This window comes from Herpailurus yagouaroundi, unplaced genomic scaffold, assembly GCF_014898765.1.
Source record: "Herpailurus yagouaroundi ecotype Mexico unplaced genomic scaffold, PumYag 159, whole genome shotgun sequence".
In the NCBI taxonomy this organism is placed as follows: domain Eukaryota; kingdom Metazoa; phylum Chordata; class Mammalia; order Carnivora; family Felidae; genus Herpailurus; species Herpailurus yagouaroundi.
The window spans coordinates 28,659,535-28,683,160 of NW_024412400.1; the positions used below are offsets into that span (position 1 = coordinate 28,659,535).

The 23,626-nt window shown below is 35.6% G+C and overlaps 1 protein-coding gene across 3 annotated transcripts in view; it reads left to right on the forward strand.

Annotated features, from left to right (window-relative positions):
• The window catches only part of DNAJC13 (DnaJ heat shock protein family (Hsp40) member C13), a 129,311-nt gene that overhangs the window by 46,167 nt on the left and 59,518 nt on the right, over window positions 1–23,626 (forward strand). For 2 of the 3 annotated variants that reach the window (XR_005792057.1, XM_040480197.1), the window contains exons 10-23: window positions 3,101–3,267; window positions 3,372–3,451; window positions 3,535–3,704; window positions 4,561–4,660; window positions 6,445–6,552; window positions 7,420–7,575; window positions 8,324–8,380; window positions 10,388–10,509; window positions 13,253–13,328; window positions 13,582–13,677; window positions 14,484–14,627; window positions 18,686–18,700; window positions 19,280–19,362; window positions 20,738–20,891. Coding sequence is in view for 2 of the 3 variants with exons in the window: in XM_040480197.1 (XP_040336131.1) it covers window positions 3,101–3,267; window positions 3,372–3,451; window positions 3,535–3,704; window positions 4,561–4,660; window positions 6,445–6,552; window positions 7,420–7,575; window positions 8,324–8,380; window positions 10,388–10,509; window positions 13,253–13,328; window positions 13,582–13,677; window positions 14,484–14,627; window positions 18,686–18,700; window positions 19,280–19,362; window positions 20,738–20,891 (1,528 nt within the window). In the remaining variant the exon portion in view is untranslated. The remainder of the gene's footprint in view (window positions 1–3,100; window positions 3,268–3,371; window positions 3,452–3,534; window positions 3,705–4,560; window positions 4,661–6,444; window positions 6,553–7,419; window positions 7,576–8,323; window positions 8,381–10,387; window positions 10,510–13,252; window positions 13,329–13,581; window positions 13,678–14,483; window positions 14,628–18,685; window positions 18,701–19,279; window positions 19,363–20,737; window positions 20,892–23,626) is intronic. The other variant, XM_040480198.1, reaches the window with a different exon arrangement.

Here is a 23,626-nt window from a genome sequence, read left to right on the forward strand (position 1 = left end):
TTACCTTGGAAAGCTTTTGATCTAAGTTCAACAAAAATGACATTTTAAGCAAAAAGGTGGTATTTTTTCCTGTCCTGAATTCAAGGAAGAGAACTTCTGGGGGGGAAAAAACTGCACATGTTCTAATCAGGGGAGGGATCTCAACAGTTACAGTTTGTCATGTGCTTTATGTACATACATTGTTTGATCTTGATCCCTAGGAAGAAGATGCCATTATTCCCAATCAAGTTTATATGCAAAAAGTAAAACAGTTTCTTTGTGACTTTGGATTAGGACAAGGTTTCTTTCTGTTCTTTCTAAATGTTTATTTTGAGAGTGAGAGGGCGTAAGTGCAAGTGCATGCAAATGGGGGAGGGGCACAGAGAGATGAGAGAGAAAATCCCAACCAGGCTCCATGCTGTCAGCACAGAGCCCAATACAGGTCTCAGTCTTACGAATCATGAGATCATGACCTGAGCTGAAACCAAGAGTCTGACGCTTAACCAACTGAACCATCCAGGTGCTCTAGGAAAAGGTTTTTAGATATAGCTCCAAATACATAATTCATGAAAGTCTGATTAATTAGACTTTGTTAAAATTTAAAACTTTGACCCCATTAAGAAAAGAACAAGACAAGCCACAGACAGCAAGAATATATTTGGAAAACACATATAGGTAGTAAAAGACTTGCTTTTAGAATATATAAAGAACTCTTTTAACTCAATAGTAAAAAAATTAAAAACCCAAAAAATAAGTAGGCAAAATATTCAGATAGACATCTCACCAGGGAAAATATGTGAATGGTAAATAAACACATAAAAAGACCGTGATTCATTAAGGAAAAGTAAAACCACTACATGTACAGTAAAATGGGTAATATCGAAAAAACTGGCAATGCCGATTGTTGGCAAGCATGTGGATTCTCCTACATTGCTGGTGGGAGAACATAAAGTCATGAACTTTTGAAAAATAGTTTGGCAGTTTCTTAAACAAAGTTATCATATGACCCAATGATTCTATTCTTAGGTGTCTACCTCAAGAGAAATGAAAACATATGCCTGCATAAAAACTTGTATGTGAATGTTTACAATAACATTACTCCTAACAGCTAAGACTAGAAACAATTGATATATATATTACCTGGTGAATGAATAGGCAAACATGTTGAGTATCCACATGGTGAAAAACTATTCATCAATAGAAAGGACTGAACCTTAAAAATTTATGTAAAATAAGCAAGACACATAAGACTACATATTATTCTGTTTATTTGCATTTTTAAGAGACTATTTTTTAGAGCACTTTGAGGTTTATAGCAAAATTGAGCAGAAGGTACAGAGATTTCTCATATACTTCCTGGCAGAGCCTCCCCCATTACCAGCATCCCCTACCAGAAAGATACATACGTTAAAATTGACTAACCTACAATTGTATAATTGGAACAAATGTATAATGACATTTATCTACTGTTATAGTATCATACAGACTTTTCACCACCCTAAAAATGTCCACAGATCCTCTCTAGCAGTAAAAATACTTTGGATGAGGAAATCCTAATCCTAATGCTCCACTAATTTCATCTCTCCCTCCCTCCTAAATCTTGACAGCCACTCATCGTTTTACTGTCTCCAAAGTTTTGCTTTTTCCATAGTGTCATAGTTGGAATTGTGCAGTATGTAGCCTTTTCAGATTGGCTTCTTTCATTTTCTCCATGTCTTTTCATTCCTGGATAGCTCATTTCTTTTTAACACTTAATAATCCATTGTCTGGACATACCATGGTTTATTTATCCATTTGCTTACTGAAGGACCTCTTGTTGCTTCCATTAAAGCTGTTGTAAAAATCCGAGTGCTGGTTTTCTGTGGACGTAAGTTTTCATCCTTTGTGTAAATACTAAGGAGTATGATCACTGCATCATAGGGCAAGAGGATGTTGAGTTTTGTAAGAAACTGCCAAACTGTCTTTCAAAAGTGGCTGTGAATTTTATATTCCAATCAGCAGTGAATGAGAGTTCCTGTTGCTCCATATCCTCACAAGCATTTGGTATTGTCAGTGTTCAGTTTTGGCCATTCTAGTAAGTGCCTGGTGGTGTCTCGCTGTTTGAGTTTGCATTTCCCTGATGACATATGTGTTGAGTATCTTTTCATATGTTTATTTGCCATCTGTGTATTGTTTTTGGTGGGGTACGTGTCTGTTAAGGACTTTGGATCATTTTTTAATTGAGTTCTTGGTCTTATTGTTGACTTTTAAGAGGTCTTTGTATATTTTGGATAATGGACCTTTATCAGATAGGGCTTTTATAAATATTTTTTCCCAGCCTGTGGCTTTCCTTTTCATTCTCTTGATGAAGTTATTTGAAAAGTCAAAACTACAGAGATAGAAAATAAGGAGTTGCCTGATGCTGAGGAGTCTTTTGCAGATGGGTACATGAAAACTTTTTGGGGTGATGGAAGTATGCCACAGATGGATAGTTGCACAATTGAAAAAACTTGCTAAGATTTTATTTATTTATTTATTTATTTATTTATTTATTTATTTATTTATTTATTTTGAGAGAAAGGGCACAAGTGAGCAAGGGGCAGAGAAAGAGAATCCCACAAGGAACAGAGAGAGAGAGAAGTGGGACTTGTGTTTTACTCAAAGCAGGACTCCTGTTTTACCCAAAGTGGGGCTTTACTCACTTAGAATGGGCTTGAGCTCACCTGATGCAGGTCTTGAACTCATGAACTGTGAGATCATGACCTGAGCCAAAGTCTGGTGCTTAACGACTGAGCCACCCAGGTGCCCTTTACTAAGAATTCTTAAACTGTATATTTTAATTGGGTGAATTTTTGATTTGTAAGTTGTATCTCAGTGAAACTGTTTTTAAAAATCTTAAAACAGAACAAAAATGTTACATTTACAGCGCTTTAGTAACTTGTACAAGGTATGTGACCGCAAAGTGCAGAGCTAGCACTGGCACTCTAGGCTCTTTCGTAAAGCCCCATTTCTTTCGTGCTTCTTCTTCTACTTGAGTGCCCTCCCTGAACAGGTTACCTGCTGAAGGGCCTATGCTGTGTTCTGAGTCAAAATTCCCCTTAATTATCAGTCCTAAAATCTTTTTATTTTTTACCTTGCTTAGAGATTCCTTATTAGCAAGTTTGTTGGATGGAGTAAGAGCCTCTGGTAACAGAGATGTTTGTGTAAAAATGACACCAACTCATAAAGGTCAGCGATGGGGGTTACTCAGCATGCCTGTCGATGAGGAAGTAGAGAGCCTTCATCTCAGATTTTTGGCCACACCTCCGAGTAAGTATTGATTTAAGTGTAATTGCATTTCCATCCATCTGCTTAATAATTTAAAAGTTAAGAATGTGAACCTCTAAATCTTTTTGAACCTTTTCACCTTACAGATGGCAACTTTGCAGATGCTGTATTCAGGTTCAACGCTAATATTTCATATAGTGGAGTTCTGCATGCAGTAACACAGGATGTAAGATGAATTGTATTTTAATTTGTTCATAGTCACTAACTTTTGGTATGGAAACTTTTTTGAAACATTCTTCCTTTACCTAGGGTCTCTTCTCAGAAAACAAAGAAAAACTGATCAATAATGCCATAACAGCATTATTGTCTCAAGAGGGAGATGTTGTTGCTTCAAATGCAGAACTTGAGAGTCAGTTCCAGGCTGTGAGGAGGCTTGTAGCTTCCAAAGCTGGTTTTCTGGCCTTCACTCAGCTTCCAAAGTAAGTTGCTTTGAACTTCTTATAGAGTATACGGACAAGTCAAAATAGCAAATGATCAAGTTTGTGTCTTTATATCTGTCTAAACCTGAAACTTTTTCATATGATGATATGGGAGTTTTTAATCATGAGAAATTAAAAAGGAAAGGGGAGTGGTACTAAAGGGGGTGGATATTGTCCTCATACATACCTGTAATATTACTGACTCTTATTTTAGTGAATTTGAACAGGAAGTGAAATCCATTTTAGTTTTAATTAGTTAAAACAAAAAATATTCCCCCCGCAAAGAATAAAACTTACGGGAGTGGATGTGTTCTGGAAGTGGAATTTAAAATAAGTACTTAGGGCACCTGGGTGGTTTAGCTGGTTAACCATCCAACTCTTGATTTAGGCTCAGACCTTGATCTGGTGGTTTGTGAGTTTAAGCCCTGCATCGGACTATGTGCTGACAGTGCAGAGCCTACTTGAGATTCTCTCTCTCCCTCTCTCTCTCTGCCCCTCCCCCGCTCACACTCTCTCTCAAAATAAATAAATAAACTTAAAAAAAATAAATATATACTTGCTGGGGTGCCTGGGTGGCTCAGTTGGTTGAGCATCTGACTCTCGAGCTTGGCTCAGGTCATGATTTCATGGTTAGTGGGATCAATCCCTGCATCAGGCTCTGTGCTAACATCACAGAGCCTGCTTGGGATACTCTCCCTGCCCCTTCCCCACTCTCTCTCTTTCTCTCTCAAAATATGTACTTGCTGAATGCAATAGAAACTTACAAAGACTTATTATGTCACATTTTAATGATAAAATAATGCTCTGATATTGCTATTATATGCTTGGGAGTTTTTTGTTGTTGTTGTTCCACAAGGTTTCGGGAACGTCTAGGAGTGAAGGTAGTAAAAGCACTCAAGAGGAGCAACAATGGAGTAATCCATGCAGCTGTTGATATGCTCTGTGCCCTCATGTGTGTAAGTAGTATTTTTTAAAATCCATCTACTTAATGTCATTTTACTGGTTTTTCTTAAGTTGATTGATGGTTTAAATTTCCACAAACCTAGATTTCCTAGATTGTTCTCATAGCCCTTTATTTATTCAAATAAATGTGATTTTTTTTTTTGTGGGTTTTGTGTGTGTGTGTGTGTGTGTGTGTGGTTTTTTTTTTTTTTTTTTTTTGGTTTCTTTTTTTTTAGCATATCTTATAAACTGGCACTGTGCTATCTACTAGAAATAGAATTCCTTCCTTTCTTGAAATGGCTAACAGCCTAGTAAGGTAAGCTTGTATGTATAGTCTAAAGTAGTAGAGGTTACCTGATCCCTAAAAAGCAGCACTCAGTTTTGGTTTTGTGGTGAGGAAAACATAAAAGATTCTAGGCCAATCTTTCTGGAAGGTGTTACACTTGAACTCAATCTTAAAGGATAGACAGGTATTTTCCCTCTGTGAGCGGCTTTCCTGAGAAACGGGATAGCATATACAAAGGCATGTTTAGGATGAAGCACATAATTGAAATGGCTGGGTCATAAAGCATGTATGGAGGTGTGTGGGATTAGGAGTTAAAGTTAGAGATGTATTGCAGAGACAGTTATCAAAAAGCCTTTTATATCAAAGAAGCTAGATTTATATTCTTTAGTAAGGAACAACCTGAAAGGTTTTTCAGCAGGGGAGTATAACATTAGGTTTGGACCTCTGAAAGCTGATTGATGGTATGTGGAGACTGTATTAGAGGTAAGGTTAGAGGCAGACTACATATGTAAGAAATAAGATGGAGTAGATTGGGGCTAAAGAAGGCACATTTGAAGGCTGAGCGCAAAGGTCTAACTTGGTGACGGTTTCTTTGGGAGGAGAAGCAATGAATTGTTCAGTGTAACTTGAAGTTCCTGATTAACTTCAATGTTGTATATAGCAGTGGGGCTTTTATGTTTCATATAAAGTGCTGTAGGCAAGCTCAGTGGTATAGAATAAACCTAAGTAATCACTTACATAAAGTCTTACATTTATTCTCCAAAGTGAATTTTACTATCTTTACTACTCCGGATAACTCCATTAAAAGAGTTAGTGGGATACCTAGAAAATAAACTGTGGTAGTGTGAAACACCTTGAGCCTTCATTACTTATTAGGTTTTGGCTGTGTATCTTACATGAATTATCTCATTTAAGCTTCATAGTAGTCCTGTGAGCTGAGTGCCATTAATCCTATTTGATGGCTGAGGAAAGGGAAACTTGGAGGTACAGCAATTAACCTTGCCTAAGGTCAGCTGTAGTCAGTAGCAAAGTTAGGATTGGATCTTTACTCCTAACCCTCATGTTAGAATCCGTTTTCCATTCTCCTTTATTCCACCAGTCAAAGGGACAAAGAAGTATTTGCTGCTCGTTTAGTACCTGCTTTTAAATGCTGTTTAAAAATATAGGTAAATAAATGCTAAGTTTTACCATTTCAAATTTAAATTATAAAATTGGAGGAGAAGAAATGGATGTCATATGCCTTTAAGGAGGAGACCTGGACTTTTGAGAGAGTGCCTTATATAGTACTCGCTACAGATACTCGGATTCATTATCTGCAAAGCCTCATCAGACCCTGGGGGAAATCATCACTTTTGCCTGTTTGTCTTATCACGAGTTTCCTTTCTGCCTTCAACCTTAAAGGCTATGGTTTTTAATTTTTTTTAGTATTTAATGAATACTCTCTATAAATGACTTCCGTGTGATGCTGGCATATGGGGTTGCTCATGAATTATCACTGTTTTTAATCAATAGCCCATGCATGATGACTATGACTTAAGGCAAGAACAGCTGAACAAAGCTTCTCTTCTCTCTTCAAAGAAGTTTCTGGAAAACTTACTGGAGAAATTTAATTCCCATGTGGTAAGTTGTAATTAAATTTGTCTTAATGAGAAATACCATACCTTATTGAAAGGTATTCCAGAAGTGCAGTTTGGACAGTTTTTTGGTTTTTTTTTTTTAATTTTTTTTATTTTGAGAGAGAGGGAGAGAGAGTGCATGCATGGGAGTGGCAGAGAGGGAGAGAGAGAGAGGATCCCAAGCAGGGGGCTTGAACCCATGAACCGTGAGATCATGACCTGAGCCAAATCAAGAGTCGTACGCTTAACTGATTCAGCCACCCAGGTGACCTGGACAGTTTTTATTTAATTGGAGCCCCCAGCTTTGGTCAGTTGGTCATACACAGTTTGGTCAGCTTGGTCACTCACTAATAGTAAAATACTCTGTTTTAGGACTGCATCCATTCATCCTAAAAGAGTAAGTTGGAAAGACTTTAGATTTTTGCAGTGATATTCCAGGGTTTTTTTGTTGTTCTTTAAGAATGTCATTATGAAATAAGCTGCTCTTAAAAATTAGTGACATCCTTACTCTTCAGTCACTGGTAACAGTTTTGGAGATGGGCAGTCTGTAACATTTCGAAGGAACAAATTTTCAGAGTTTTATAAGTTTTGTCAAAGATTACTTTTTATATGAATTCTATACATGTTAACTTTTATTATACGTGTTTGAGGAGTCTTGGTTATTCTGTTGAAATTTGACCAAGTTTTAATTATTTTCCTTTTGAAATATGGTAAGCAGTGGATTTATTGCATTAGTAAAACAAATACTCCTTAGTCAAACTTTAAACCTCATGTTGAGGAATACTTTTAACAAATAGACTAGCAGAAGCATGTTTCTGCTGTTTTGCTTGAAATTCTGCCCTAAGTCATGGTAATATGTTACTTGTTTCAGGATCATGGGACTGGTGCCCTAGTTATTAGTTCACTCTTGGACTTCCTTACTTTTGCCCTCTGTGCTCCATATAGTGAGACAACAGAAGGACAGCAGTTTGATATGCTCTTAGAGATGGTAGCATCCAATGGAAGAACCCTCTTCAAACTCTTTCAGGTGAGAGAGTTTGTTATCTTCTTTATCAGCTAACAGCTACTCTAAGAGAACCACTTAGAGTTTGGTTTTAAAATAATGGATGTGTGCTTCTGTAATCATGTTGATAAGCAAACACAGCCTAGTATGTTATCCTATTAAGGATATTTAAATTCTACAGATTTCTTGGTGTTTGATGTAGAGCTCTATCAATGGCTTTTGACCACTGTTTTGACCCTGTTGCCCATCTTCTCCATCTCAGGAGTGAGAAGTGCATTTTTTTTCTATGATAGGCCCAGAGTACCCTATTCTTTCTAAATTACCACATGATAGGATGAGTTTTAGTAGAGCTGTTCATAAATAGCTGAAAACATTGTTATTTCATATAATATTACAGTATTACATATATGTGATGTGTTTCTATATACTTATATTTTTATTTCATATTAATTTGTATAATGTCAGTGTGTATCATTACATTTGTATTGTTACATTACAAATGTATCATTACATTTGATATTTATTCAAATAAGTATAATTATTCAAATAAGTACCAGCTGTTTCCTGCTGATGCTTTGATTTTCTTTAAAGCTATGTTGTAAGGATACCTAAAATTTTTAACCAAACTGTGATCTGACTTTCAGATGTATCCTTTACTAATTTTATGACTTACACCTTGAATAAAATTGTATATCCTCCTTAAAAGCAACAGCTAGCCATGTTGGAATGAAATTCTTTCATTCTGTGATTCTTTTTTCTCCCCATGTTAAAGCATCCTTCCATGGCAATTATCAAGGGAGCTGGATTGGTTATGAAGGCAATAATAGAGGTGAGAACAGCTTGGAAATTTGAAACTTACTTGAATGTTGATTGGCTGTTTTCATTGAAGCTGACAAAATTACCTTTCAGCCTGTTATGGGAAACATGCACTTTTTCTGGGTAAGAAAAGTAATTTTAAATCTTTATTCAGAAATTAGTTTTAAACTACAGAAACAATCCTCAATATTAAACTAAGAGTTTGAAAGTTCTGAGGTAAGTGGATTTAGGGCAAATCTTTCTTGTTCCTATATTATTTGTGTTGTGTGTGTTTAAGAGAATTAAAAGTTAGCATTCTTCCTCTCTTGCTCTTTTTTTGGGGGGCATGGGAGATGATGGTATTGATGCTACTGAAATCTTTAGGTACTGAGGTTACATGGAAATCTGTTAATGGAGTTAGTTCATAGCAGAGTGGTGTTAAATAAGAATGGTAACAAAAATAAGTTCCTCAGGCTAAAGTGCATTTGTAAGTGAGCTCTAGAGATTAGTATATGTTATTAGACAGACACAAGATATTGTTTCCCCAAGATAATTTCTTTAGCTTTCTGTGTTTTTTAGTAAACAAAATCATGGCTATGAATATCAACTTGCATACTGATGTTTACGATAACATCAGTATAAGTGGCTTTGAATTCTTTTTTGTCATCATAGTAGTGGTTTGGATAAAATGTAAGAGTGCCCCTTTTATCAAAAACTCTCAGTGATTGTAACTCATAAATATAACATGTTGCTAGATAAAATGCACATAATTAGTATACCTCTAAGTAGATGTTAAAAAATTCTATATAGGTGTTATACATCAAAGGTTGTTTTCATTTTTAGTGAGTATATAAAGGCTGATTTTCTTCCTCTAGTTAATGGGTTGTTTCCAAAGTAAGTATCTCTCACAGAGCTGACAATAGCCAAGGACGGTTAAGACCATGAGACCAAACAAAAGTGTGTTCCTGACCCTCTTCCACCAATATGTTGCCATTCATTCAGAAATACTTATTGAGGGCCATGTATAATCAAAATGTGGACTTAGGGCTTCAATATAAGCTACACATGTCCATTTCATAGTCAGTGACTGGAGCTGGAGTTATCTATAACACCTTCTTTATTTACACTGAAATCCTGGCAAGTATCTTAAATTATTTTTTCTGATTGTAAAGCAATATATGATTTTTGAAGAAACATTGGAGTTTATAGAAAAAAATTCAAGGAACAAATAGTTTCTATTTTTATCATCCTGAGGTAACTACTTTTAGCATTTTGGTAAGTTTTCTTTCAGACTGTAGTATTCAGAATTATATGTATACATATACAAACTATGTACTGTATATATTTGTATTTATAGTGCTGTCAGAATGATACATGTACATATATATTCACACTATGTGAATATTTGTATACATACTACATACTCAGTTGTACTATATACTTGTACTTTTTTTCACTAACATTGTGAGCATTCATGCTTTTCAACAGATTGTCTTAAATATCACACTGCTTAATTCATAGTTCTGTGATTACCTTTGATCAATAGTCCTGTCCTGTCATACTCTGTTGCCAAAATGAGCCCATATAAGCAAAGTAAAATCTAAGAATAAAAAGAACTACCCCAATTATCAATCATTCTTTAAAAAAAAATAACTGTGTTCACCATGAAAATGTATGTATTGTTAATAATAAAAGCAAGCCTGGTTTGTAGACCAGGAATTGCTGATTTCCCTGAGTTGCATTTCCCTTTCATTGGCTGATAAATACTCAGAGAATGAACCTAACTTTAATATTAAATTAAGCAAAGCATAATTCATTGGATAAATGTACTTGTAAACATTTAAAACCTCACACCACAATCAAATAATATTTTTTAAATTACTTGTATCACCTGTGTTGTTTTTGGGTAAAGTTACATTTAAAAGTTTTATTACATTGTATACTGTATAATTTTACTTAGAGATGTAAAATTAGTTTTATAAAATTAGGAGAGCTTATTCTAGATTGCTGCTTTAGGGATCATCTTACCCTTTTTCCAAAGGAAGGTGACAAAGAAATTGCTACAAAAATGCAGGAGCTTGCCCTAAGTGAAGGTGCCTTACCTCGACACTTGCATACTGCGATGTTTACAATAAGCTCAGATCAGAGGATGCTTACAAATAGGTAGGTTAAATTTAATTTGCTGTAAATTAACTGCTGTTTAGAAAATGGATTCAGATATTACATAAAACAGACTGAATAAGTATTTGGATTACATGAATGATTCATTTTCTTTTGATTCACCTAGTTCTCCTTTTCCTTCCCTTCTAGAAAGATTGTGCCCAGATGATCATTGTCTCTGCCCCTGGATAACTTGGGAGGGACCCATAGTCAAGGGCCCATAGTCAAGGGAGTAGAATATGAAAAATAGTGCCTAGAAGCTTATGGAACTAGAACCACATATCCAGGCCTTTTCTCTTTGTATTTCCTTCTGGCCATGATGTCAATTTGTAAATATCTTTGGTTAGGTACTCTACTTTAAGAATAAAGAAAACAGTGGGGCTCCTGGGTGGCTCCTTCAGTTAGGCATCTGACTTTAGCTCAGGTCATGATCTCACAGTTCTCCTTTGTATTCTGTGTCTCCCTCTCTCTCTGCCTCTCCTCTGGCTCACAGTCTGTCTCTCTGTTTCTTTCTCTCTCTCTCTCTCTCTCTCTCTCTCTCTGTCAAAAATAAACATTAAAAAATGTTTTTTAAAGAAAACATTATCTAATCAGCCTAATGTAGGCCTATCCTAAATCTGTTGGAGTTAAACAGTTTCCACTTTGGCAAATTCTTTTTTTATAATAATCATTTAAATATAAGGAAGCATATAAACCTATTCATTTATTCCAGGCCATGTGAATTCCATCCCTTTTAATCTTTCTTTATGATTCCTGATGTGTGACTCTTCAGATAACCTTAGCATACTATATTATGACTCGTGATTCATTAGTTTAAAAAAAGATGTTTTTGATTATGTTCTTTTTGACTTTTTAAATGATAGCATAAATTTTCACTTAGGTTTACTTTATGATACCATAAATTTCCCTTTTTTGTCACCTATATTCAGTTATTGGATGCTTTGATATGCTGCCTTGCCAGTAGTTTTCTGCTGTTGGTATTATAAGAAGCTGTCTGCATCCCTCAACTTATAAATGTTAGCCCCAAAAGTAGTCTTTTATGTTGCCTGAGAGGACAAAAAGATCTAAAAGAAAGATTATTTCCTTGGCATACTGCCTTTTTAGCGATGCTAGATACCATCTTTCATTAAAATAGACACTATTTGATGTCTTATTCTATTAAACCCCTGTGTTAGATGTTTGCTTCCTGTGTTCCTCTTATTAATCAATTACATTCCCTACTGTGATCAGTTACACTAATGAAAAGCTATCAATTTATAATATAGGTACCACTTGTTATTTGCATTACTTTATTTTTTATTATATCTTTGCTATTATAAAATGTTATCCTGTTTATCCCTGATTAAAGCCTTCTTTAAGGAATCACTGATAATGATACCTACCCGATGCAAGTGAAGGAAAAAATAAGTGTAATTACTTCATTAGTAATTTCCAAATAGGCACAGAAATGAACAGGTTTGTTTTTTTTTAAGTTTATTTCTTTTTGAGAGAGCATGAACAGGGAAGGGGCAGAGAGAAAGGGAGAGAGAGAGAGAATCCCAAGCAGGCTCCACACTGTCAGCACAGAGCCTGACATGACTCGATCCCATGATCACAAGATCATGCGTGACCTGAGCTGAAACAAAATGTCAGACACTTAACTAACTGAGCCCACAGGTGCCCCAGAAATGAACGTTTTAGTGGTGTTCATTTCTTTTGCTAACGTAACAAAGTGCAGTTTGGGTTTTTAAGCTTTTTTCTTCTGGGAATGTAACCTATTATAAATATATATGTCTATAGGTTTGGTTATTTCACTCACAGGTTTCATGCCTGTTCCTGAAGCACATGGCAATTTGAATCCCTTCGGAAGCACAGAAGGGTCAACAATGAAATATATTTTCTGCTTATGAGGAGCTTATTAGCCTAGGAGACAGATGTTATCACGAGGGTTAAGATTAATAAATGATTAAGTCATAAGTCAACATGGATCTTAGATTTCCACTTTGAACCAAAATATGTTTTTACCTCAAAGGTGGCATGATTAAGGGTGCCTGGGTGGCTCAGTCAGTTAAGTGTCTGACTTTGGCTCAGGTCATGAGCTCACAGCTTGTGAGTTTGAGCCCCATGTCGGGCTCTGTGCTGACGACAGCTCAGAGCCTGGAGCCTGCTTGGATTCTGTGTCTGTCCCTCTCTGCCCCTCCCCCACTTGCGCTTTGTGTCTCTCTCAAAAATAAACGTAAAAAAATTAAAGTGGCAAGAGTAGAATAATTTGCTCTAAGTGCTTTGAGTCTTTGTCTAGGCTCCAAAACTGAAAATATTTTCTATCCCTGACCTTGCTAAAAAGGTTATATTAGAACATAGTTACTGACTTTTGCTCATGTTGAGATTTCCAAGGAATGCCAGAATGCTTTATGATCACTGTTTTGGGACTTATTATGCAAACTAATTGTATCATCCAGTCTAATTGCTTTATTTATTGTCCCTGTCTTTAAATGAGGTAAGAACCTACTTCATGTTCAGGTCCATTGAAAATCAGGGAGTTGATCAGGGAAGCATTTTGATTGGAGAAAATTCTAAAACATTAGCAACATTTTGAATTACTATCTGATTCACCTCTCCGCATTGAAGTACTAACTTTAAATATTAACGTCAGAATGATTTTTTTTCCTGTAGCCATATTGCTTATATGATATTTTGTTCTTAAAAATTCCTTTCTATTCTAGCTGAGATAAAGCAGCAAACCTTTCTCAACGTCTGCTTTTTTCAGACAGCTAAGTAGACATTTAGTGGGACTCTGGACAGCTGATAACGTAACTGCGACAAACCTGTTGAAACGCATTTTGGTAAGTCTGTTGAATGACCAAGAAGATTTATGCATTGTTGTCCAATAAAATTTGAGTAAGTTTATTTATACTGTTAAAGGATTTTTTTAGTTTGTTTTTTATTTATAAAGATGTTTATTGTAGAAGTTGTCACATAATAAATGCTAACCTCAATAGCTTAAATCATAGTATTTATTTGAGTTTGGAAGCTAAATTTTCTTTTGTGCGGTTGTTTTGCAAATGGATTTTATGTTTTGTTTTTGTTTACTTTTAGCCGCCAGGCTTGCTGGCATACTTGGACAGCTCAGATCCAGTTCCTGAGAAGGATGCTGATCGCATGCATGTTAGAGATAATGTGAAAATAGCAATGGTAAATATGATTGTCCTAAGTGTCTTTTCAGGTTGAAAAGAACACTCTTCTCTGAAACACAATAAAAATTTTAGAGATAAACTAAGAATTCACGGAATTGAATAATAGTACTCTTTTTGTATCATTAACCACTTTATTGAGGTAAAATTTACATCCCATAATATTCTCTTGTTATAAGTATACAATTCAGTAATTTTTTTTATATTTATAGAGTTGTAAAACTGTCACCACAGTCTAATATTATGAATAGTAGTAATCTTGTATGTTTTGTTTCCCTTCACTCAGCTTATTGCCACATTCAGGAATGGATTTTTTTTTAAAGTTTCAAATGTATAATGTGATATTTTGCACGTAATATGTGATTGATAAATGTTGTTGGTGAAAGGGGCCAACAGTGAAAAAATTAACTTAGGTAGGACTTTTTTCTTACAAAAGCTATCTTTATTATTAAGGTTGGGCTATCTCTGAGAAAATTTACTTAAACATCTTTCAAGATACACTGTTGTAATAATGTCTTGTATGTGTTCTTTTCCTTTCCTCATCCCATTTTTCTATTTGCACCCATCTCCCATTCACATCCCACCACCCCTCACATAGGAATCATCTTGAAACTTAAGCAGAAAAGTTAAGATTTCTTGGACAAAAGTGTAATTTATTGTAGAAATTTTCACTTTGTTTCTTCACTGAGCCCCCAACATCCAGTATGTATTTTATCATGTAAAACAAATAGTGTGACTCAGCTTTACTTGGATTTTAAAAATAAGTTTACAAACAGGACTGTAATGGATTTTAACATTATTTTACAGGATCAGTATGGAAAATTTAATAAAGTTCCAGAATGGCAAAGACTAGCTGGGAAAGCTGCTAAGGAAGTTGAAAAATTTGCCAAAGAAAAAGTAGATCTTGTGTTGATGCACTGGAGGGATAGAATGGGCATTGCACAAAAAGAGGTAAAAATAAAATCTGCGTCCAAACTTCTAGCACTTCTGTATATCCCAGGCTTACTTTCATTGTTCCTGTTCACAGAGATGGTAGTCCAGTATTTCTGATTGAACATATGAAGAAATGTCACCTAATTGATTCATATTTTTATATAAGTTTTTCTTAATTCATAGTTTTAAGAATCTGTGATTAGGTTTCTACTTAGGTATTTTATATTAAATTGAATGTAAAATTTCACTCTTAAGTTTTCTTCCATGATTTTCAGTTCCTATACTTCTTTATCCATATGTATCTCTTTTTCTTCCTTCTCTGAATTTTACTTTTATTTTAACTTAATTTATTTTTTGAGGGAGAGCACGTGCGTGCAATTGTGTGAGGGACAGAGAGAGAGAATCCCAGGAGGGGCAGAGAAAGAAGGAGAGAAGTAGGGCTCATTTGTACCCAAAGTGGGGCTTGAGCTCACAAACTGTGAGATCATGACCTGAGCCAAAGTCAGATGCTTAACAACTGAGTGACCCAGGCACCCCTCTGAAATTTTATTTTATGGCTATAAAAGTAAAGGTGCTCTTCTTGTTTAGCATTTTTATTCAGAGCTAGCCAGACCAGTGTTTTGGTAATAAGTTTCACGAATATATATATATATTCACATATAAATATATATATTTACTTATTTATTAAAAAACATTTTTTTAGGGGCGCCCGGGTGGCGCAGTCGGTTAAGCCTCCAACTTCAGCCAGGTCACGATCTCGCGGTCCGTGAGTTCGAGCCCCACGTCAGGCTCTGGGCTGATGGCTCAGAGCCTGGAGCCTGTTTCCGATTCTGTGTCTCCCTCTCTCTCTGCCCCTCCCCCGTTCATGCTCTGTCTCTCTCTGTCCCAAAAATAAATAAACGTTGAAAAAAAATTAAAAAAAACAAAACATTTTTTTAAAGTTTATTTATTTTTGAGAGAGACTGATTTGAGAGAGACTGAGAGAGAGGGAGACACAGAATCCGAAGCAGGCTCCAGGCTCCAAACTGACAGCACAGAGCCTGATGCAGAGCTCAAACCCACAAGCTGTGAGATCATGACCTGAGCCAAAGTCAGTTGCTCAACCGACTGAGCCACACAGGCACCCCATAAGTTTCATATTTTTAAATTAAACTTACTGTATGTACTTAAATTTCAGTATTAGCTCCTCAAATCAGGTCAGGTCTGATTCTTCAGCATGTAGTATATAATCAGTAGAACCTAATTTCAGTAATACACTCTTCTCTCTAGGATGTAATGTGCAGTAGTTAAGTCAACTATAAAAGTTGACTTGGTCTCACAGTTTTTGTTAACCACACTGAGATTCTTTGCTTTTGAGCATCTTTTCGCTTATGGTAGCTATTTCTTTATACAGAGAAAGTAATATAAATATCTTGCTAAACAGGTTTCTTATGAATTTCCAGAACTTCCAAACATAAGGCATCAGGTGTAGCAGAACCTAACAGTCTTGTGTGTCTATGTGAAAGTGAGACCAAAATTCAGTTCTTTAGAGCTTGAGCATAAATGCGTTCGTGCTGATTTGTATGAGTGGCATATGCAATATAAAGAATCACTAGACAGGCTTTCTGAATGGCTACGATAGTGAAAATACTGAAGGTTGAACTGTTTAACCTACATCTGAGCCTAGTTTTATTTTGTTTTAAGTTTATTCATTTATTTTGGGCATGGGGGGAGAGACTGTGGAAAGGACAGAGAGAGGGAGAGAGAGAGAGAGAGAGACAATATGAATATCCTAAGCAGGCTCCACACTGTCAGTGCAGAGCCCCCTGTGGGGCTCAAACTCACAAACTGTGAGTGAAATCATGTGAAATCATGACATGAGCTAAAATCAAGAATCAAATACTTAACTGACTGAGCCACCCAAACACCCCTAGTTTTATCATTTATTAACCCCAAACATAAGTTACGGGTTTTCAGAACATTACTTTCCTCTTTCATAAAATCAGAATAACAGTATCTCCCTTCTCTGTTCTGTAGCGTTGCTTTGCTTTTTTATTATAACAAAGTAACAATAGAAACACTGTACATATCTGGTCATGATAATATTGCTGTTACATTTGGAAAGTCAAAAATCTATAAATAGGGATATGAATGATTTTCAGTTAATAAAAAATTAGGAGCTGACTTCACGTAGTTAAGCCCATTTCTAAAATAATAGTTACTCAAGCTGTTGGATATAATTATCTAACTGAAAATAAGTTATTGGAATCAGCTTTCTCACGTAACATTTATCCAACATAAGTTTTAGCACAAAGTTACTTTATTTTAGTTCTAAATGTGGATAGCATTTGTTATTTTAAAAAAATTTTTTTAACATTTATTTATTATTGAGAGACAGAGCATGAGCATGGGAGGGTCAGAGAGAGGAGGAGACACAGAATCTGAAGCAGGCTCCAGACTCAGAGCTGTATGCACAGAGCCCATGCAGGGCTCGAACTCACGAGATCATGACCTGAGCTGAGGTCAGATGCTTAACCGACTGAGCCACCCAGGTGCCCTGAAGCACTTGTTATTTAAAGAGAACAATTCAGAAGGAAAAGAATATATGTTTTATTGGTCTGTTGGTTTCATTTACGAGTGTTATCTGAAATGTTGAGCAAAAAATGATGCCCAGTATATATGCTGGTCAAGAAACTGTTTTGGTAGCAAATGGATTATTTTTGCCATAGTACTATTTTTAACATTAATTTCTTTAGAAAACAGTGAATAATCTTTGTGACTATTTTCTTTGTAGAAATATTAACACCCATATATGGAATGATCATGTGCTTTAGCTAGTCTGAAAACTAACCATTGTCAAGATTAACTGGCTAGCCTTGAAATGAACTGCATTTCTTATATAATCAGAACGTTTAGTAAGTCAATTTCATTTGTAGCTAATGTTCTGTGTCCAATTAATAATCTTTGGCTAATGTATAAAATTACTTCTATTTAAATTTTTTTTTTTTTTTTTTTTTTTAGTTGAGGAATTTGTTTAGCTAGTTAAGGGTTTTAGCCTAAGTTTCTGAGTCCATGAGCTCTGTTTATGGAGAGCTGGTTGTATTTTTTATGTATAGCATTTACGTTTTCACTACTCTAGACCCCCAGCTTTTTGAAGAAAGTGCTCCTTAATTAGAGGTTTTAGAGAAAGGTTTATCAATAAACTAAATTTTGGAATTATTTATTGCTTTATTCAAGTCACTTTACATGAGTTTTCATGAGAGTGCACAGAATTACAACTTTGTAGGAGACATTTCCTTATATAACCAATAGATTTTATTTTTCAAACAGCATTTACTTTTTAAAATTCATTACTCATTTAGCCTTTATTCTTTTTATGTCATCTGGTCTGTTTTCTTGCTTTATTTTAGGTAATTTGCCACTTTAATGAAGTTACAGACTTTCATGTTTTAATTTATAATACTTTCTACTTTTTGGTTCTGTCACATTAAGGACTAGAATTTTAACATCTGCCGTATCTACAGGTTTTACTTGGAGCAGAGATACCTAACTGCCAGCCCATATATAGACTTTAAGAAATCCTTGAAATCTTTTTTTTTTTTTTAAATTTTTTTTTTTCAACATTTATTTATTTTTGGGACAGAGAGAGACAGAGCATGAACGGGTGAGGGGCAGAGACAGAGGGAGACACAGAATCGAAAACAGGCTCCAGGCTCTGAGCCATCAGCCCAGAGCCTGACGCGGGGCTCGAACTCACGGACCGCGAGATCGTGACCTGGCTGAAGTCGGACGCTTAACCGACTGCGCCACCTAGGCGCCCCAAGAAATCCTTGAAATCTTACCCTCCAGTTATAAACCTTATGTATGTCTTTCTCTGGAATAGGAGGCCATTGCTTTCTTTGAATTCTCAAATGGGTTTATGACTGCCTAAAATCTGAGTCACAGACTTAGAGAAGCAGGTATCTTAAGGTGAAGGTAATTTGTATTGGTGACATCCTCATGGAATTTGTGTGATAGATACAGCTTAACTCACGCTCACTCTGTTATTTTTATTTTCTTTAAAACTTTTATTTTTTCCTTTTTACAATTAAATTCAGGACAGAAACAATATGGTGAGTTTAAGTCCCTGCTACATGTGTGAAATGCATTAAACTGCCTGGCATGTGGAGTTGTCTTTGAGATTCTTTGTCTAATAAATTAAATTCAAGTCTCACCTCACGTGTCTGAATGTAGATTCTTATTTCTTGTCTGTTAGCTATTTCAATTTTATACTTGCGCATTATGGCTTTGGTGGCAGTTTAATAACCTATAATCTTTTGCATTTATTATTTTCCCATGACTTGTGTATTAACTGCATGTAAATGTTTAAAACAAGTGACTGTTTTTGACTCATAAATTTTATCAGTCATCACTGTAAACTGTAACAATTTGGTGTTGGAATAACTAGGCTACAATGGAAAATATTTCAACAACACTGTGGAAATACCTGCTAGCACAATAGTATTTTGTGAAATAATCTAATATTTTATATTCATATTTTATAGATTTTGCTTTATTAACTTGTTTCTGCCAAAATTTGATGTAGGAAATGTCTCTCATCACTTAAAAAGTGATGATTTTCTGACTGAGCCTATTTGGTAGTCCCAGATTGAGCACTATGAAGTTTTTTGTTTTTGTTTTTGTTTTTCCAGAATATAAATCAAAAGCCAGTTGTTCTTCGAAAGAGAAGACAAAGAATAAAAATAGAAGCAAATTGGGATCTCTTCTATTACAGGTAAACTTAAAGCCTCTCTTCCAACAGATAAAGTTTGGCATTGTCATTAGAGGAATCATCATAGGTTTTTCATGCATGAAATTAGTACTTATGCGATGAGTACTTTTACAGCATTAAGTTAAAAAACTGTAACTGTTAAGATCGGTATGATTAATGATGCTTTCATAAAATTAATGTCCTTTATAGAGTGTTGGTTGTCTGAGGAGCTAAAGTCACTTTTAAAATTTTATTAAGGCTTTGAGATAATCAGTTTAAGCATTACAGCCTTTAAGCCTTGTTAGAAATGGGGTCTTAAAAGAGGTAGATGGATGAAAACATGAGACTTGAGGTAAATGGGTATCCAGCTTAGCTGGCCTTTTTATACTTGTCCAGCCTTTCTGATCTAGTGACCCCTTCTCTCCATCTACTGCTCCTGCCTCCTGTTCCTCCACCCCAAACACACACACATATATACACATTGAAAGACTTAGAAACATTTTGGGGATTTGCTAAACTTTTGGGGATAACTTACTGTACTTATTCTGGAAGCTGACATTGATTATACCTTGGCTAATAAAGGAAAATACTGCTTTGCTTTGGAAACTTCCCAAATATACTTTTTTATATAATATACTTCCCAAAATATACTTTTAAAGCATATAGTATAGATACAGTATATAGTATGGCCTTAAGAATATTGGTTTCTTCCTCAGGAATTCTTCTTTTATGTTGTCTTCCCTAGAACTGTCTTGGAATTCTGACATTAGACTTTCTAGAAGGGTTGCAGAATGAAAGTGAAAAGGATATGATGCCCCTCTACCTCCAGTTCAGACCTGGGTCCAAGTTTATCACAAGTTAAATTATTCCAGGAACAAAAGGAAGATATTTTGTAAATACCAATCTGAGTTTGGCAGTTTAGTCATATTCTTCCTTAGGTAGTTTGTAACGTTCTTATCTAGAATGTTGCTCATCCTACACACTTCACACTCCATAGTTCAGAAATTCTTATTTCCAACGTGAAATTTGATTTTTGATTATAATTATTTTATGACTGGAATTTATACCAGTAATAAATACTGAAATTGAAATAACAGTTCCTTGGTTTGAAATCTACACAGATTTGTTTTACAGTTTAGGTTCATTTTTTTCCGCTAGCATTTTATTATGAAAGCTTGAAAATATACAAAAAAGGTCAAAGAATTTTACAGTGTGTATCTGATACCTGTCACCAAGACTCTATATTGTACTGTACTTTACAGAGATTTTATTTTCTTCATTATACTTTTTGGAGTTTATTAATTCCACTGTTTTTTTTTTACTATAAAATGTAATAAGGGGTATTTATAGATTTTTTAAAAGTTTATCGTTTACTACTATTTTCTGATTATATGCATAGGTTTGGTCAGGATCATGCCAAGTCAAACCTAATTTGGAATTTCAAAACACGAGAAGAACTGAGAGATAGTCTTGAATCTGAAATGAGAGCATTTAATATTGATAGAGAGCTTGGTAGTGCTAATGTGATCTCTTGGAACCACCATGAATTTGAGGTAAGGTTTAACTTTGTAATATTAATTTTTTTTTTAAAGCACATGTTATTTTTGGAGGTTTTTTTTTTTTAAGATTTGTGGTTATATAACATTTTTACCTTCTTAATTTTGTGGGGAAAATATGTTAAAGAAATGTTAAAATGTTAAAAGAAAATTTTAACGTTTGCTTGAGACAAAAACTTAAAATTACTTACGTTAAGTAACTCAGCTTTGTGCTTGAAAACCATGTAGAGGGTTAATGAATTGGATCCTGTACTTTCCAGATCTGTTCTTTGCTTGTTTTTTTTCTCCTTAGATTTTTTTTTCTCCATTAAAACATAGCCTGTTCTCCCTTTTTCCTTCTATTTGTACCTTGTTTAATTTTTTTGTGGTAGTTTTGTGAATGTGGCCATATTTTGCTTTTCTATTGAAATATTGATGTGAAAAACAACAAAACAAGATCAAGAAACATGTTGGTAAAAAAAAAAATGGTGGTGGTAGATAATCTTATTTGTGTGTATAATGTAAACTCTCATAACAGCTGTAAATATGAACCTACTCATGACCCCACAGGCTTTGATCTTGAATTCAACTGCATTTCCAAAATAAAACAATTTGTGCTCATTCTCTCCTCCTTGAAAAACTTCCTTTACTTGGTTTTACTTCCTTTACCTGTGTTCTCCTGGATTTTCTCCTCCTTCATGGTGCATTCCTCCTTCTTTGTTCATTTGTCTTATTTCCCCAACCGCTAAATTGTCCCAGAGGACCAGTGCTTGGACCTCTTACTTATATTCATTGTCTCAGTGATCTTCACCATTCTCATGGCTTCCAGTATTTTTTATTTGCTGGTGGCTTCCATATTTTTAGCTCAGGTTTTCTTTTTCTTGACCTCATACTTTTATCTTTAGAAACAATTTTTTAATATTCTTGAGAGAGAGAGGGAGAGAGAGACCACAAGCCAGGGAGGAGCAGAGAGAGAGGGGGACACAGAATCAGAAGCAGGCTCCAGGCTCTGAACTGTCACACAGCTGGACGTGGAGCTCGAACCCACAAGCCGTGAGATCATGACCTGAGCCTAAGTTGGATGCTCTACCAACTGAGCCACCCAGACGCCCCAACCTCATACTTTTATCTTCTAATTGGATATCCAGTAAGCTTCTAGAGTATAGCTCTTAAACTGTGCTCTTATTCTTTCCCTAAACCTACTTTTCTTGTAGTCTTTTTGATCTTAGATAATGGCTCCTCCTTATTTTCTAGTCAAAACCCTTGAAGTCCTCTTTTCTCTTATACCCCAAACCTAATTTATCAGCAAATCTATCAGCAAATCCTATTCAGTGCATCCTCCAAATTGATCCAGAGCCCAACCATTTTCTCTCTGTGGGATTATATCAGTATATCTGCTTCCACTCTTGCCTCCCTGTAATGTTATCAACATAGCAGCATTATGATCTTGTTAAAATGTAAGTAGATCATGTCTCTCCTGTGCTCACCAGAGCCCTCTGGTGCTTCTGTCACTGTCACTTCCCATCTTACTTTGTCAAAGCCTGGGTCCTTGAAATGACTTACAGGATCTGTGCACCCCCTGACCCGCAGCATTGTTTCTTTGTTCTCATGTTCTACTACTGAGCCTTTCACTTTTGCTCCAGCAACACTGACTTCCCTGGAAACACCAAATTCATATTCTTGACTCAAGGTCTTTCTACTTGGTATTCCTGCTTAACTAAAATATTATTTTTCCTGGATAGCCTCAACTTGTTTTCTCCTTCAGGTCTTTTCCTGCATATCATCATTTGAATAGACCCTTCCTGGCCAGTCTGTTTAAACATGCAGCCCTCTTTGTACATGGATATCCCTCTCCCCCCCCCCCCCCCCGCATAAGCACACACACTGTCCTTTTTCCCTGCCTTATTTCAACATAGCACTGTCACCCAACTGTTAATTATACTTTACTTTTTAAAATATTTATTTATTTTGAGAGCATATATACATGTGCACAATGAGAGGGGCACAGAGAGAAGAGAGCGAATTCCAGGCACGCTCTGGCACTGTTAGCAAGCCTGACAGGGGGCTTGATCTCACAAACCATGAGATCATGACCTGAGCTGAAACCAAGAGTCAGACACTTAACTGACTGAGCTACCCAGGTGCCCCCATATTTTACTTTTTTATCTGCTGCTTCTATAAGGACAGTAATTTTTATGTTTGTTTATTGCTGTATCCCTGATGACTAGAACAGTGCATGGCACACACAGTATTATATGCTTAGTAGATAGAAGTCGAATGAATTGAATGCTCAGAATTTACAGAAAGTGAAATGTGTGTGTGTGCATGCATGATTTTACATAATTTATATTTTTAGAAATCAGTTATTTTAGGTTTTGGAAAAAGAATTTAATAATCTGGTCAAGGAATTCCTTTTTGTAATAGTCTGAGTACAAGGGTTATGGTGCTGCCTTAGCTCCTGATCATGGGCTCCTCCTTCATGTATCACCTCTTTTGTAATCTGGGGTAATTTGACATACAGAGAATGAGTAAATAAAAATATACAATAGGGTCGTCTGAGTGGCTCAGTCACTTGATTGTTTGGCTCTTGATTTTGGCTCAGGTTATGATTCCAGGGTCCTAGGATCAAGCCCCACTTTGGGCTCTGCACTGAGCATGGACCCTGCTTGGGATTCTCTCTCTCCCTCTCCTCTGTTCATATTCATTCTCTCTCTCTCTCTCTCTCTCTCTCTCTCTCTCTCTCTCTCTCTCTC